The 16,088-nt window shown below is 40.2% G+C and overlaps 2 protein-coding genes across 4 annotated transcripts; both read left to right on the plus strand.

The window, feature by feature from the left end:
* Positions 1–4,713: 4,713 nt before the first annotated feature.
* Positions 4,714–12,485, plus strand: LOC125237957 (dual specificity protein phosphatase 23-like). Of its 2 annotated transcripts, none has more exons than XM_048145206.1 (4): positions 4,714–4,732; positions 6,341–6,762; positions 7,719–7,842; positions 11,753–12,485. In XM_048145206.1, the coding sequence occupies exons 1-4, from the start codon at positions 4,729–4,731 to the stop codon at positions 11,902–11,904; spliced, it is 702 nt and encodes a 233-aa protein (XP_048001163.1). In that variant the 5' UTR covers positions 4,714–4,728; the 3' UTR covers positions 11,905–12,485. The 2 variants fall into 2 exon arrangements, with proteins under 2 accessions (XP_048001163.1, XP_048001162.1); XM_048145205.1 differs by lacking the exon at positions 4,714–4,732 and adding an exon at positions 6,175–6,262.
* Positions 12,486–12,878: 393 nt separating this feature from the next.
* LOC125237990 (dual specificity protein phosphatase 23-like) lies at positions 12,879–15,563 on the plus strand. 2 transcript variants are annotated; one of them, XM_048145252.1, is made up of 4 exons: positions 12,879–13,016; positions 13,496–13,904; positions 14,517–14,655; positions 15,211–15,563. In XM_048145252.1, exons 2-4 carry the CDS (start codon positions 13,515–13,517, stop codon positions 15,513–15,515), a joined length of 834 nt encoding a protein of 277 aa, XP_048001209.1. In that variant the 5' UTR covers positions 12,879–13,016; positions 13,496–13,514; the 3' UTR covers positions 15,516–15,563. The 2 variants fall into 2 exon arrangements, with proteins under 2 accessions (XP_048001209.1, XP_048001211.1); XM_048145254.1 differs by lacking the exon at positions 12,879–13,016 and adding an exon at positions 13,085–13,176.
* The last annotated feature ends 525 nt before the right edge of the window (positions 15,564–16,088 follow it).

Here is a 16,088-nt window from a genome sequence, read left to right on the forward strand (position 1 = left end):
AGGAGTCACGTAAGGTCGAAGAGTTGAGGTGCTACAGTCGCAATATATGTCGGTGGCGGAACCAGGTATCTTCATCTTCTGCAGCTTGATGGTATGGGTTGTGTCACCGTCTAAAATGCGTTTCAGCTCTGAGTCCTTTCCTTGGGCTTCTGCAAGTTGTTCAAGGTCGACAGGCTTTTCTAGCTCTTCTATCCGTGACAGTGTATCAGCTACCACGTTGTCCTTTCCTGATATGTGGCGTATATCCGTGGTAAACTGAGATATCAGGTCTAGATGGCGAAATTGTCTCGGTGAGCAGTTTGACTTGTGTGACGCGAAGGCGAAGCACAAAGGCTTGTGGTCGGTGTATACTGTAAAAACTCGTGCCTCTAGCATGTGTCTGAAATATTTGATTGCGTTATATATAGCTAGCAGCTCCCGGTCATATGGAGAATATTTTTGTTGAGCGGGGCTCAGCTTCTTCGAATAAAACGCAATCGGCTGCCAATCGTCTCCGTGCTTCTGCTGAAGTACTGCGCCAATCGACGTATCTGACGCGTCTGTGACAAGTGCTAAAACGGCTTTACCATCTGGGTGTGCTAACGTGGCTGCGTCACATAGGCTTTTCTTACAGTCGTTGAACGCCTTTAAAGTGTCGTCCTGCAACACAACTGGCTGTGATCCTTTGACTGATCCAATCAGTAAGTTGTGCAGTGGACCTTGTAACTGAGCTGCTCGAGGAATGAAGCGACGATAGAAATTGATCATTCCCAAGAATCTTCTGAGCTCTTTGATGGTCTTGGGAGCTGGGAATGTCTCGATTGCTTCGACTTTCGCTGCCAGAGGTTTCGTGCCTTCCGCCGAGATGTGATAACCAAGGAACTTTACTTCCGGTACGCCAAAGGTGCATTTGGCGGGGTTTATGACCATGCCGTAGTCCCGTAGCTTGCCGAACAGCTGTTTCAGGTGTTTTTTGTGAGCCTCTTCATTCTCCGAGAAGACGAGAAAGTCGTCTAAGTAGGCGAATACAAAGTCCATTTCTCTTGTGACTTCGTCTACGAACCTTTGAAATGTCTGCCCGGCGTTGCGGAGGCCATATGACATAAATGGAAACTCGTACAATCCAAAAGGAGTCGCTATGGCAGTCTTGGCGATGTCGTCAGGGTTTACCGGTATTTGGTTGTACGCTTTTACTAAGTCTATAGTAGAGAAGACGTTACAACCTGATAGCTGGTGGGCAAAGTCGTGAATATGGCGGAGAGGGTAACGGTCTGGGACAGTTCGTGCGTTCAACTGACGATAATCTCCGCAGGGTCTCCAGCCGTTATCCTTCTTCGGTGCAAGGTGTAATGGCGAAGACCAGGGGCTTGACGATGGGCGCGTTGTTCCGTTCTTGAGCATAGCTTCGAATTCGGCTTTGGCAATTTTCAGCTTATCGGGAGCTAACCTTCTCGGTGTGCAGTGCACCGGTGGTCCTTCAGTCGTCGTGATGTAGTGCAGAGTGTTGTGCTTCACTTCGCGGTGAATACCAGGAGGCCGTGTTATCTCCGGGTAATCTTTCAGGATATCATTATACTTCGACTCACCGTTGAGGGTTTTGACGGAAAACACGTTGTCCTCTGGAGTCACGGCTGTAGCGATAGCTGACAGTAGTGTAGTGCAGTCTATTAAGCTTTTGGCGGCAGTCGACAGCTAAATTGTAATGAGATAGGAAGTCGACGCCAATGATGGCTTTGGAGACATCTGCTACGACGAATTCCCAATAGAAGTCTCGGCGGAGCCCGAGATCTAGGCTCAGCTGAAGGTGACCGTAAGTATTGATAACTGACTCGTTGGCAGCGTACAGTTCGTAGTTGGTTTTTGGTCGATATTCGCGTAATGCGGTTTTAGGAAAAACGCAAAGATCACTTCCGGTGTCTACAAGGAATTGCATCTTTGACCGTCGGTCCGTGACGAATAAGCGACCGGGTCTGGGGCTGGGGCAATCGCTGGCCGCTATTATCGATTGCCCTGCTCGTTTCCCGATGAGAAGTCGCAGGGTTTGACGCATCTCGTCGCCTCTTGTTGGAACTTGTAATGATACCAGCATACCGGAAATTTGCGGTAGCTAGATTGCGAACGCTGCTGACTATAACCACGTCGCTGGCTGTCGCTACGCTCACGGTGCTGTGGCTTACCTCCATCTCTGTATCTGGGACGAGATCGTGACCGCATTTCGTTGGTCAGCTCCTGCATCTGTTTTGTGAGTGCGGCGATTTTACTAACCATGAGGTCGGTGACTGATTCAGGATGGCCGGTTGTGCTTGCTACCTGTGGGGTACTTGGAGCGATGTCCCATACACGGTCTGCTAAATCCGCTAATGAATCGAGGGTGGACGTGGGCTGGGTAGCTACAGCTGATTGAATATTATGCGGCAAGCGGCTGGTCCATATGGACTTCATAAAGTCCTCAGGGACGTCCGGCCCGGCGACGTGTTGCAGGTGCCTTAAAAATTGAGAGGGTTTTCTGTCGCCTAAATCCTCATGGAGCAACATGGTTTTCAATTTCTTCTCCCGTGAAGCTGACAGACGCTTAATAAGCTCACTTTTCAATTTTTCGTACTTATCTGACGCGGGAGGGGATATAATTATGTCTTTTACCTCTGCTGCGTATTGTTGTTCCAGCTGAGATAGAACGTAGTAAAATTTCGTCGTATCCGAAGTTATATTTGATAATATGAATTGGCCCTCGACTTGCTTGAACCATACTTCCGGCTCTTGCGGCCAAAATGGAGGTATCTTTACGCCGACGCGGAACGTCTCGGCGCCGGTTGCAACATGTTCGTTATTTTTCCCAGGTGGGACACTCTTCACACTTTTAGCACGTTCCTCTTCGTTATCAGACATTATGATTGACTTACGGTTTCCGTAGGTTGTTATGGAAATTCACCAGAAGAAAGCTGCGGTAATTGTCCAAAGGTCGGGTCACCAGTGTGGGTTATGTAGCGGGTCTTGCTTCAATCAAACCACAAAAATGTTCTCTTTATGAAGTCTATTTGAACAGAAAATGTCACATGTAAACAACACAGCACAAAAGATAATTCAGAACGTGAAAAACAATCAATTCGCGTAAGTGTGGATCGGGCGCCGGCGAGGCGCGGGGCAGCGTGGATTCGGCGTCGCGGCTGGGTCGATACTGGCGTGTCGGCCGGCGCGAGCGCGGGGCCTCTCGCCGCTACGTCACCTGATCAGATGTCCCCGCCCACCGCGCCCGCGCGGCGGACGAAGGAGATTCAATAGAGTAGCTAGGATAATGTATGAAATATGAATATTGTAAGTATAGATATAGTTTATGATTTAAGTATTGATATTGATTTTAGTAAGTTTATTTATGTTTATATTGCATGTGAATTTTTAATGTAAAAGTGAATGTTATTATATAAGTGTTTGTGTTTATTATTTATGTTTAGTGTGATAGATATTATAGTATTAATGGTATTTAGTAGTTATGTAGTAGGTATGTATATAAGTAAATATTATGATGATTATTTAATGTTATATACATGTATTTAATAGAGGTAGATAGGTATAGTGGTTACACCACAATAAGCGATGTCCGCGTGTGGAATGGCTAATAATACTTAGTAAATAGACATATTGAATAAAATAAATACCATAAGACATTCTTACTTAGATCTACTACTGATTAAGTCCCACGGAAAAGTTCAATAAGGCTTGTGATGTTAGAACTTGAACAAAAATATATAAATACAGTATATAAACCTAGAAAGTACCCAAGACTTGAATATAATAGTATAACATTTTATGTGAGTATCAATTCGTTTGGATCCATTGGTAACCCTATCATCGGACGCCGCGCACGTGCGGCTCGTTTCTTTGTAAGAATTTTGTAGGTATTTAAAAAGGCGGCATTTCGTGAACATCAAAGCAGTAGGCCTTCTGTACTTGTACTATTATATATTCTGTGGTATCACGTAACGAGTCATTTTTTGTTTTTCATGACTTCTATCTACAAAAATTGACGCGCGAAAGCTGTAAGTATGAACGGATTACCTAGTTTTGAATGAGTTCGGGCACGCTAAGTAGATGCGTTTCCTTGATCCATTGCAGGTACCAGCAGCAGGCAGGGGTTATGTGATATCTGTGGAACCTTTAGATATGACAAGCCACATTATGTTTTGGTAATATTACTTCATACAAATAACCTTGGAAAGATGTAATTAAACCTGACTTGTCGTCGTTTGTCGCACGTGACGACTCGCCTCACTGACCTACTCCCGACTCGAGACAATCAGACCTGGATTTTAAAAATAACAGATACTTTAACTATCACGAAAATAGGTCAACGACTCCCGCTGTCAAAAACGAACACAAATCAAACCGATCAAGTTCATAGATCGATATTTTTGGCAGATCGATTGTCAGCTCTATGTCAAGGTCAGACGTATGCAAAATAGATCATATTCTATAGTGAGTACGATTGAATTTGCGTTGAACTAAGATCGCCTTCAAAAATCGATCCATATCGATAATATTGATTTTTTTCAGCCGGTTAACTATAGTTTCTTAACGTTAGTCCTTATGCGACTACATTGAGGGTATATTTTAGAGTGATTGTACAAAGGTTAAGATGTAGATCAGTGTCACTCTCACAGGTGGTACGCGGTTTGTTTTCGGCCAGTGCTAGAAGTGATTTCAGGCAACAGTCACTGCAGTTTCTGTTGGTGGTTATTAATTAAATAAGTTAACATGTGTGAGTATTGAAGACTTTAATATTTATGTACCAAGCATGCACACTGATTCTGATGTCGCAATTTTGATAGTTCGTAGTGGTTTTTTTGTTTTGCAAATTAATGTGAAAAATATCTGGGCAACCGAGCTTCGCTCGGTTCTGTTTCGTATCCTTGACATGTGTCGCCATCTAGTTCAAAAATGAATAGTACCTACATCGAGCGAAAGAATTCTCAGCCTTAACAACACAACTACTCCACACGAGATGGCGCGCATTTCGCCACAAAAACTCAAATAGTGTATTTTTCTATTCGTTTTAGCCTTGACCTGTGTCGCCATCTAGTGTTTGCAATAAATAGTACTTACATCAACCGAAAGAATTCTGTCTTAACAGTACAACTACTGCACACGAGATGGCGCGCGAAGAAAAACGCATGAAAACTCGAAAATTCGCGTTTTCCGGGACCTAAGGATAAGTTAGACCGATTTTTCACTCCCAAAAACCCCCACATAACAAATTTCTGCGAAATCGTTAGAGCGGTTTCCGAGATCGTCAGTGTAAATAAATATATATATAAATAAATAAATAAATAAATATACAAGAATTGCTCGTTTAAAAGTATAAGATTAATAGATAGGTTACATACGTGAATACATAATGTAGGTACAACACAAAAGACCATTTTATTACAAGTACTGTTCTCTCTGCCTCTGAAATCGTGACATTAGGTACTGAGTTTTGTTTATCAATTAAGGATATTTCATATTGTTATTTATATCCAAACCAAACCGGGAAAATATTGCAAAAAGTCCAGGTCAGAAGTACTCGAAACGACGAGCATGTATGAGGAACGTTATGAAAGTGCGTGAAGCGAAAGTCGTTTGTCAGGATCGTAGCAAATGGAAACCCGTGATTTCTGCCTACCCCTCTGGGAGATAGGCGTGATTGTATTGTGTGTATGTTGTTGAAATCAACAGATCTGCGAGTTATTTATCATCTACGGTTTATGAACCGTTGCGTTTCTAATTTCATCTCATAATTACGCACATGAATCCGTTAAATTGAGACTTATTCCGAACTCTGGCCAGTCTAATTTAATCCCGACGATTCCGGCATAATGTTAATGTGTTTACCAAAATCTCTGACGTCATTTGCCTCATTCACTGAATTATAAATGACGTCACATCTCCGAAGCTTATTTATATTTACGATTTTTCGCGGCAATTTATTGTTCACAAAAACGTTCCAAAGATTTAATAGCAGCATGTTGTTTTTTTTCTCAATGCTTTATTTACCAACACAACAAAGTTAATCTCCATCTTGAAATAAAAATAAATACTCCGTATAACAAGGCCAGAAAGCTGAAAATTACGTAAACGATGTTTTCCAAGGTGTAATTTTCCCGTGGCCAAGGTTAGGGTCTCCAGAAATAACTGTTACATCCTCCAGAGTTTGGAGTCAGTGCCAAGTGTTCTCCGTCCGTTGTCTCGGCAGTCCTCCGTGGAAAACCGAGCTCGATGGTCAATACCTGCCAGTGTCAAAAGTGCCAGTGTCTGTAAACCCCCTATTTAAAAAGTTTTTACTTTCGTCCCAACTTTTTTTTTTCAACTATTAACTTTTGTCGAACAGTGAAAACCAAAATGGGTGATGAAGAGTATCAAGTTTTTACCCGAATGGAAGATATTACGGAGCAAGACGACAAGCACCTAGCGGGAGCTAAGAAGGAGATAAGAAACGAATTAACTGTTATAATCCCTGAAAACCCGTTCCCAGAAATAGAAGTTGACGCTTATCCGCCTTTAAAATTCTCGTGGGTCATACCGAAGAAGCTGGCTGCTATGGCTTATCCTAGAAACAAAGAGAACATAAAGTATTTGGTCAATCAAGGTATAACGCATCTGGTCACACTGACGGCGGGGAAGAAACCGCCAGTGGAGGATTTCTCGCGGATACGGTGGACGGAGATACCGGTTGAGGAGTTTGAGATGCCCTCGTTGGAGCAGATTAAGAAGTTTATCGACGTTTGCAAAAGGGCTGATAAGAATGGCGAGGTATGTGCTTCCTCCCCCTTGCAACACATTATATGTACTTAATGATTGAATATAGGTAGTCGGTTCGAAAAGAGACGAGTCGTAGGATATAAGTATTGGATACCATAAATTTCGAGTCTAAGAAATACGGACTACGGGCTTCAATATTGTTACCTATTCTTGTTATTAGCATAAGTATAGGTACTTTGTCGCTAAAATGCGACTTATTGCACTTAAAAAAGATGTAAAGGTTATTCCAAACCCACGTGGCTTTTATTTATATACACAATTTGACGAAGTTTAGAAGAAAATTGGCAAGCATCATAATCAACTCAAAGCGGTCGGAGAGTTCAAGGGAGTTCTTTTGGCTAAGAGTCATTATTATTAAATATTAATATGATGACGTGCCGACATCAGAGCTCAGACATACCTATACACTGATATCTATTTACGGGGTATTAATACCCACTACTCAATTACCTAGGTACTTTTCTTTAACCACCATACATCCAGTCAAGCTTTAAGCACAGTATAATAAAGAGTACCACTCCCGCTCCCCGCTGAAAGTGCCGCCCACCCCCTCTCGGTTACCTCACAGTTACCGCCTGTCAAAAACGCGAACAGTTGACCTGTCATATGTCACTCATATTACAAGCATAGTACGCGTTCACCTACACGAGCTTAGACTGTGTGCTAGGAACGCGCCTCTTTCATATATTTGATCGCCAGTGTCCGAGGTGTGCTTTAAGTACTCTACTTATCCGAATCAATGTAGTTTCAATAATGTTAGTTAATTTCAATAAGCAAGTTTAGATATCTGCAAAGAAGGTCTACCCCTTACAGACGGCCAAAATGATCATACACCGAATTTTTGCACATGGATCGAAGTGTATCCCAAAAGGTCTCACATGCAGACACCTATAAGATTACATGGAATTTTCTGTTCTAGTGTTAATAGTTTGTACTCCCATATTCAGGTGATGGGCATCCACTGCCGGCAAGGCCGCAGCCGCTCGGGCGTGATGCTGGCCGCATACCTGGTGCACTTCCACCGCTTCCTGCCCGACCAGGCGCTCAACACCATCCGCATGATTCGCCCAGGTAACTAGCAACTCTATCAAATCCATATAGCAGCTCTTCATGGCTACCTAACTGTTTGACCAGGCGCTCAATACCATCCGGATGATCCGGCCAGGTACCTTAGCAGGTTAGCAAATTCATAAAATCCGTAGTAGTCGACCTCTCTCTCCCCCCTGAGTGTATTTCCTTTGTCCGGTTCCAGTCCAACCAGCTAGTACCTAGGTGAATCCTCCCACTCCTCCTAGGTAGCTACAACCAGTCCTATATTATATAGTAGCCCCTCAGGCGTGATGCTGGCCGCATACCTGGTGCACTTCCACTGGTTCCTGCCCGACCAGGCGCTCAACGCCATGTATGATCCGACCAGGTACCAGTAGCTACAACCTGTCGCAAATCCATAGAGTTAACTACTGACAGAGCTCCCAGAATATGTGAAATAGACAAACACGGTAGAGCTACGTCTGCTGCAAGGGCGGATCTACCATTTTAATCAGGTTTTGCATGGCCCCCGCCGTCATCCTGAGGTGACTGACTTATACATATTTGTCAATCCAAGACCCAACCACATGAGGATTTAGGTTCGTTCCTTAAAATCAGCCCTACATGATAGAACTCCAAACTCCAATACAGATCTGAGAGCAAAAGTTACCTTCTAAAGCTGACGGTTTCTAAACGCTCACCATACAACACAAAACGTGAGGCCTATAGGTAAGTATACATAAGTACTACTTACTTGACTGGCGCTGTAAAATGAGTCTTGGCCTCCAACGCATGAGCACGCTTGGTGCAAAACAGCATCGCATCAACTTTAGCCGACACCGAGCCCGAAAGTCTACCTCCTCTCTATCCACCATCCACCCAATGATTTTTCTGATGACCAACAGGACGGCGTCCATTTGGTCGACCCAAATTGTCTGCCTTTTGTCTTCCCGATCTTGACCAATTCTTTCAAAGCCGTGGCCTTTTGAGACCAATATAATACATATAGATACTTATGTAATATTTGTTGTTTCACTGATTTAAACTTTCACGATTATTACACATAATTATTTTTAAATCGGGACTTAATCGCCGAGACCACGGGGACAACGCCGTCCCTGAAACGTTGGAGGTCAGTTTAATCTGTAGATGTAGTCATACGCGATTAAGTCCCGCTTTAATAGTTATTTGTTATACAAGGGGGCAAAGTTGTATTTTAACGCCGAGTGTGGAATTGAAAAACGAGCAAGTGAAAGGATTCTATAGTTGAACCACGAGCGAAGCGAGTGGTTCGAGAATAGAATCCTGAACTTGCGAGTTTTTTCACACACGAGAAGTAAAATATTCATATTCATATTCATTTATTTCGTTGTAAAGGTCATGTACATTAAATCAAGATGTTATAATATTATAAATGTCAGTCCATGACGCCCTGCTAGGGCACACAACATACTTATAACTAGTTAAAAACAAAATATAACAAAATGCATTTAAAATTACATAATAAATTAAATTAGAACATCATATAAATTATCCAGTCTAGCTATTGATTGAGAATAAATACCTACGTTAAATATATCAATTATCGCAGTTATATTATACATTATAAATTGTCATCCTTAAGAAAATCTTTTACAGAGTAGTAACATTTATTAATTAATAGTTTTCTTAGCTTGTTTTTAAATATCACATATCGGGGTTCTTGTTTAATTTCATTTGGGATTTTATTCATAATAATGATACAATTGTAGTGTGGGCTATTTTTATACATTTGTAATTTACATTTCGGAACCAATAGTTTATTTCTGTACTGTTCCCTAGTTCTCTGCTTATCTTGTTTTACTTCGAATAAGTAGGGATTTTCGCGGACAAAGAGAGCACATTGCAGTATGTAAATAGAAGGCAATGTTAATAGTTCATACTGGACAAAATATGGACTACAACTATTTGGAAAACGCACATTTGCCAGGACGCGAATACACTTTTTTTGCATTACAAATAGCTGTTTGGCTTCGGTGCAACCACCCCACAGCACTACACCGTAGCATAGCCAAGAGTAGGCATTTGCATAGTATGCAGATAATGCACATTCAAAATTTGTATTTGACTTTAGTACATGAAGTGCATATAGAAATCTTGACATTTTACTTTTTATCTGTTGAATATGTGCTTTCCAATTTACTCCGGAGTCTATTTTTATCCCCAAAAGGTTAAATTCTTCTACTTCCTGTACTTTACATGAATTTAGGTCTAGGTCAAGTTCTAAAGGTCTTTTTTGTACTGGTTTGAACTGCATAATTTTCGTTTTATTTAAGTTTATCTCTAAGTTATGGTCGCTAAGCCAATTTTTAACTTTATTAAAAACACTTTTTAAGTGGTCGTTACATTCAACGCTGTTTGTGCAATCAAATAACAGTGACACGTCGTCAGCAAACATTACGCAGGTCGTGTTCTTGTCTAGGACCTTCGGTAGGTCGTTAATGTAGGCTATGAATAGGAGGCATCCACACACACTGCCTTGTGGTATAGAACATGTTGTGTAACGTATATCGGATGCAACAGTTCTTAGTTCTTTCGATGCTATGTCAAAGTGATTTATTTCTACACATTGCCTGCGATTTTCTAGGTACGATTGAAACCAATTGTAAGCCAAACCGCGTATTCCCATCCCGTGCAATTTGTACAGTAATATTTTATGAGACACTTTTTCGTATGCTTTTGTCATGTCTAACAAAAGACCTACGCTATATGATTTGTTATTTATATGACATAAGGTGTTAAATATGTATTGATAAACTGCTAGTGACGTTGAGCGATGTTTCCTAAAACCGTATTGGTTTTGGTCTAGAACATTATATTTTTCGAAAAAATCGTACACACGATTCGCCATACATTTTTCGAATACTTTAGACACCGACGGTAAAAGCGCAATTGGTCGATATTGACTTGGATTTTCCGGGTCACCACCTGGCTTTAGAATTGGTTTGATTTTTGATATTTTAAGTAATTCAGGGAAGGTACCTTCGAAAAAAGATTGATTTATCAATCGCGTTAAAGGGGATGTTAACTCTTCTTTACAGAACTTAACGAGAACTGGTGGTATTTCATCAACACCGAAACTATTTTTATTTTTTAAATTTTTTATTATTATTTAAATACATTTGCACCCGAGTGTAACACAAAACTTTTCCCCTCACTATAGCGAGGAAACTACAACGCAAAAAATGCGTTTATCACTGCTTCCAGTAGTTCCACAAGTGGTAAACCATCTTAATTACCCGATTCACCTACTTTTATCAATTTTAAAGCAGTTAATTTAATTTTATTCAAGATCAAATTACTTTACCCACTAGTAGATAAAATGCGTTTTTACCCGCTGGTATTAAAGGACAAAACGCGTGTTTCCGAGCTAGTGAGGGGAAATAGTTATTTGTTTTACAAGGGGGCAAAGTTGTTGTTTAACCGCACATGCCAATATTGAAACCCGAGCAAGCGAAAGATCCCAATATTAAACCGCGAGCGAAACGAGTGGTTCAAAAAGTGTAATCTTGAGCGTTGCGAGGGTTTCAAGGCACGAAGGTTAAACAAACTTTGCCGCCGAGTGAAACACAAAATTTTTCACCACACCAACACGAACAAAATACTGACTATAAAACATGAAACTAAATCAAATCTATCAATTTATTCAATATTAATGATTCAAAATAATCATTTAAGATATCAAGTTAAAATTCGTATGAAATTACTTTGCACCCTTGTGGATAAAATGCAATTTTGCTATCTGTTTTCGAATAGCAAAAAGTAAGCCTTTAACAGTTGGTGTGGTGAAAAAATTATTATTATTTGTTGTGTTTGTTTTCCGGTTCAGTAATTGCTTTCTCAACACAGTTCTCAAGTAATTTGCAGTATATATAGATACGAGTATATTAAAAGTCCTTTCTTCGTCTTCCAGGCTCCTGTGACTTTGCCGAGCATGAAGAAGCAGTAGGGCAGTACTTCGTGTACCTGACGGAAGACAACCCGCTCAAGTTTGGTGTCTCCGGGGATGTCATGGAAGACTTCATACAAGCCGCCAAAGATTGCAACAAGAATAACATCCAATAATATGAACAGTTTGTGACGCATCTGATTTGCTGTTAACATCTCTGCTATGGATTAGCTGAAAACTCCAGACGATGGGTAACATTTTTGGGAAGGAACTTCGGAGTTAAGCTTTTGCGTTATATTCTAAGAGAAAATGTGAAATGATACACCTATGACGCTTACACACCACGCCCGATCTAAAACTAATTTGTATTATAAATAACGCTTTTGTGTTTGTAATTTGTAATTTCTTTTTAAACGCAAGGATCGGATTCGCCTTTTTTCATACAAAAATACCAGTTTTAAAACGAATTTCTCTTTGATTTATTATGTTATTTGTAAATGACTATCTAATAAAACGAAGTTGTAACCTAGATAATGATTCAGTACAATGTAAAAGGCATAGAATAAGTAATTAAAAATATTGCGCTCTATCCAAGCTCTGATTGAGCGAGGTGTGTAGGTATAATAAATAATAATGCTTTCGATATAATTTTAAAGTAAGTGTAAGCCTGTGATCTAAGATATCGACTGATTTGATTGATTGTTTATGATTGTTATTTGTTGTACCTGAAACTTAACATTAAATGGTAATAGCCGACTTTGAGACTTTGATTCCAAATGGTCCTGCGAACCGGATTTTGTCCGCATTTGTTTCCGTTTCCGTTGTAAAAAGATTTTTCTAGTTATGAAATATGGCAGATTCATATAAAAAAATAGTTAATGTATTTCTATAATTGGTCCTTCGAACCGGATTTTGTCCGCATTTGTGTCCGTTGCAGATTCAAATTATGAAATATGGCGGATTCAAATAAAAATAAGTATATACTAAAATAATCTTGTGTTCTTGAGGCTATTGACGATGGATGAAGAACTTTTGAACGCGCCAACGGCAAAGTGTCACCTCAAATCGATACTCTCACGAAGTGCTCTCATTGCTTAAAATAGCCAATTAATTAACACGACCAAGGCAGAGTTGCCAACGAACCCTGGCCGCGGCCCAAGAGTGATGCCAACTCGTCTGCCGCTGAAATAGATGCAATAACGTCGTGTACTTCAATTGTTTTATGGTATTACTTTACTGTAGGAAGTTTCTTGTTTATTTCGTTTGTGAATGAAGTTGTGAACGTAAGGTAAGTCGGAAAATGTTTAGGTATTTCTTGTGACGTGTTTGGTAAATATAAACAGTGCACGACATGCGTAATTCGATGCATATGCGTTCTGTTTTGCTGCTAGTGGTATAGTTCGTATCAAAACATTAGAAAAACATCAAAATTAATGAATAATTTCGATGTAAGTGCAATCTTAATTATTCGTCTTGTTAATTGAAATACTTACTCATAAATGTGTAGTTAGCGTAGTATGCTGTGATTTGTGGTTACAAAAACAGTTACAGATCAAGTTCCTACATTTTATTAAATTATCTCAATAGAAATTCATTTGAAAGCTACGTAATTCATGACATATTTTTACTGATAAATGGAAGTTTTGAAAACTATCTACAAAGTAGGATATATAATATTTAATTATAATTTATTAGTACCTACATTATAATGCAATAAATATTATATAGGCAACTTTGAATCCCGATTGATTACATCCCCATTTCCAGTGCCAATCAACGTATAAAAATGAGTTCCCAAAAAATGCGCACCAACCTCAAGCTCTCCAGGCTCCTATACAAATACACAGAAGAGAAAAAAGAGGAAAAACCAATAGAAGATAGCCCAAAGCTGGTAGAAGAAGAATACGAATCCTATCCACCTTACAACTTCTCATGGTTCATAGAAAATAAGGTTGCCGCTATGGGCTGGCCGCAAACTGTGGCCAATTTAAACTACTTGGCAGACGCCGGGGTTGACCATTTGATTACGCTGTCCCCTGAGCGGAGACCACCGATATTGGATTGCAAGAAGAAGCTAAAATGGACCGAGATCAGGATAAAAGAGTTTGGGACGCCGACGTTGAGACAGATTATCAAGTTTATTGAGATTTGTGAGCGGGCGGAGATCAGGGGAGAGGTATGTAAATTACACATTTTATATATACGTAAAGTATTGCGTATAAACACTATTGTGTAAAACATAAATAGGTATGGCACAGAATTAGCAGTACGAAAAAACCCTTGGGAAAAAGGGATTTTTTCCTCTACTTTTCTTTTTTATTGTTACAATAATCAACAAACAAACCGCTACCTATGGACGTTTGCAATATATCAATCGCCATTTATTTCTTTTTTTTTCAGCATACATAAAAATTACAGTGTTTACCAAAGCGCCACCCAATCATTCAAGCTACATGAAAGAGCTTTGTTATTGCTATTTTATTTTATCAGGCGCCTTTTTTCCACAGCTAATCATAAATTAAGGTCTCATATAAGAAGTTGTGTAGTAGACGGTAGCCATAGCCACATTAATTTAAATTACTGAATAAATAGGTAGGGCGCATTTGATAAATATTCGGCTTCAGGTGTCCGAAGACCGAACTCTAGATATAAGTGTTGACGACACAGTCACCGAGGCAATCATTTTCACGTTTCACAATAAGCCCAAGTACTTTGAGATCAGTCTGGTCGGTATTAAAATAGGCCTCCCTCATCGTGGAACTAATGCTAAGTTACCGTGGTTTCGCAGGTGATCGGCGTGCACTGCCGGCACGGGCGCGGGCGCACGGGCACAATGCTGGCGTGCTACCTCGGCTGGCATGCTACTTCGTGCATTTCCGCGACATGGCGCCCGAGCGCCGTGCTCACCGTGCGCGTGCAGCGCCCAGGTCAGTGTCGTCATGGCAACGCGTGTCACGGGCGACTGGTGTGCACTGTAGGGTTGCTTACATGACATGACGTCGGAGCGTTACCGTGACGACTCAAACTGATTTTGAGGCAAATGATTATCATTTAACGTCAAAAATCTTGAACTTAGAATATTTTTGGCTAGAAAACATGTGTCTTATACTGACTAAATCCGGAATTCATTGAGTCGCTCTCATGTAAAACATAGTAATTTTCCTTTCTTACTTTTACCCTCTATGTTTGTTGTTGAAGCAGATCCCAGGCTCCCATGAGCCGTGGCAAATGCCGGAATAACGCGAGGAGGATGATGATGACTTTTACCCCCTGCACCCTTAACACATGTTGGCGCTAGAGTATGCTGCCGCGAGATAGATCACACATCTTCTAATTGTATTAATGACATAAGGACGGGTAGTCTATCTCGCGGCGACATACTCTCGCGGCAATCATGTGCTAGCCCTGCTGGGGTGATCAGTCAGATATCAGTTACTTTGCTATTTTACTATAAAACTAAATGGCTATCACTTTACTTTCAGGGTCCTGTGAAACATACGAACAAGAAAAGATAGTCTGCCACTACCACGATTGCGTTCGCGGGACTATTGCGAAACCAGACTATCGCCTCGTTGAAGACAAACTTTACTTCGACTGCTCCATGAAACACATGTTCGAAGATACCGATCAAGAGGAAGACGAACAAACAACTAAAAAGGATAAAAACGCAAAGAAAGAAACAGTCGTCAAGTTTGAAGAAGACTTCGTTGACAGAAAGGAGCTAATTAAAAAGTTGTGCGAAAAAAAAACGAACACAATGATCATCAATCATAGAATTTATTTTTAATTTAACAGTACAATAGCAATTCCCAAAAAGTTTGTACAAAAATTAAGAAAAAGTTAAATTTGTTTTTTTTTTATTCCTATTTTACTACCAACATTTTTTTGATGGATTGAGATTTTAGTAAGTTTTATTTCATCATTAAGGTTCTCTAGTATCTATATTTTCTTAATTATAACATCTCAAATATAAAAGTTGACTTATATTACTAAGGGCCACTTGCACCAATGAAAATGGAGGGTTAACCCACCATTATATATGGAATTTGACAGATGACAGCTCACTAACCCTGAGTTGTGGTTGATGCAAGTGGGCCTAAATGGTAACAAAATAGGAATAATTAAAATTTGCTGACGTGGCTATGTACAAACTTGTTGAGAACTGACAATATACATCAACTTTTTAGCACTTTTGTACGGAAATAAATACATTTCACAAGGCAAAGCTTTACAAAATGTACCTCAGAAATCTGACTATTCATACAACATACATAGTCATTTATAATGACGCAGTTAGACTAGTTAGTATTTATAAATGAATCTTGAGAAGTTGAGACAACTGGGGTGTTACAGGGTCATA

This window comes from Leguminivora glycinivorella, chromosome 22 (assembly GCF_023078275.1).
Source record: "Leguminivora glycinivorella isolate SPB_JAAS2020 chromosome 22, LegGlyc_1.1, whole genome shotgun sequence".
In the NCBI taxonomy this organism is placed as follows: domain Eukaryota; kingdom Metazoa; phylum Arthropoda; class Insecta; order Lepidoptera; family Tortricidae; genus Leguminivora; species Leguminivora glycinivorella.

What these genes read in the sequence shown, in the direction of transcription:
- LOC125237957 (XM_048145205.1), top strand. Translation starts at nt 6,229, where the DNA reads ATGGTCAATACCTGCCAGTGTCAAAAGTGCCAGT. An exon ending in CCAGTGTCAAAAGTGCCAGT is followed by an intron (nt 6,263 to 6,340) that starts GTCTGTAAACCC and finishes TTTGTCGAACAG; the next exon opens with TGAAAACCAAAATGGGTGAT. An exon ending in GGGCTGATAAGAATGGCGAG is followed by an intron (nt 6,763 to 7,718) that starts GTATGTGCTTCC and finishes TCCCATATTCAG; the next exon opens with GTGATGGGCATCCACTGCCG.
- LOC125237990 (XM_048145252.1), top strand. Translation starts at nt 13,515, where the DNA reads ATGAGTTCCCAAAAAATGCGCACCAACCTCAAGCTCTCCAGGCTCCTA. An exon ending in GGGCGGAGATCAGGGGAGAG is followed by an intron (nt 13,905 to 14,516) that starts GTATGTAAATTA and finishes GTGGTTTCGCAG; the next exon opens with GTGATCGGCGTGCACTGCCG. An exon ending in CGTGCGCGTGCAGCGCCCAG is followed by an intron (nt 14,656 to 15,210) that starts GTCAGTGTCGTC and finishes CTTTACTTTCAG; the next exon opens with GGTCCTGTGAAACATACGAA.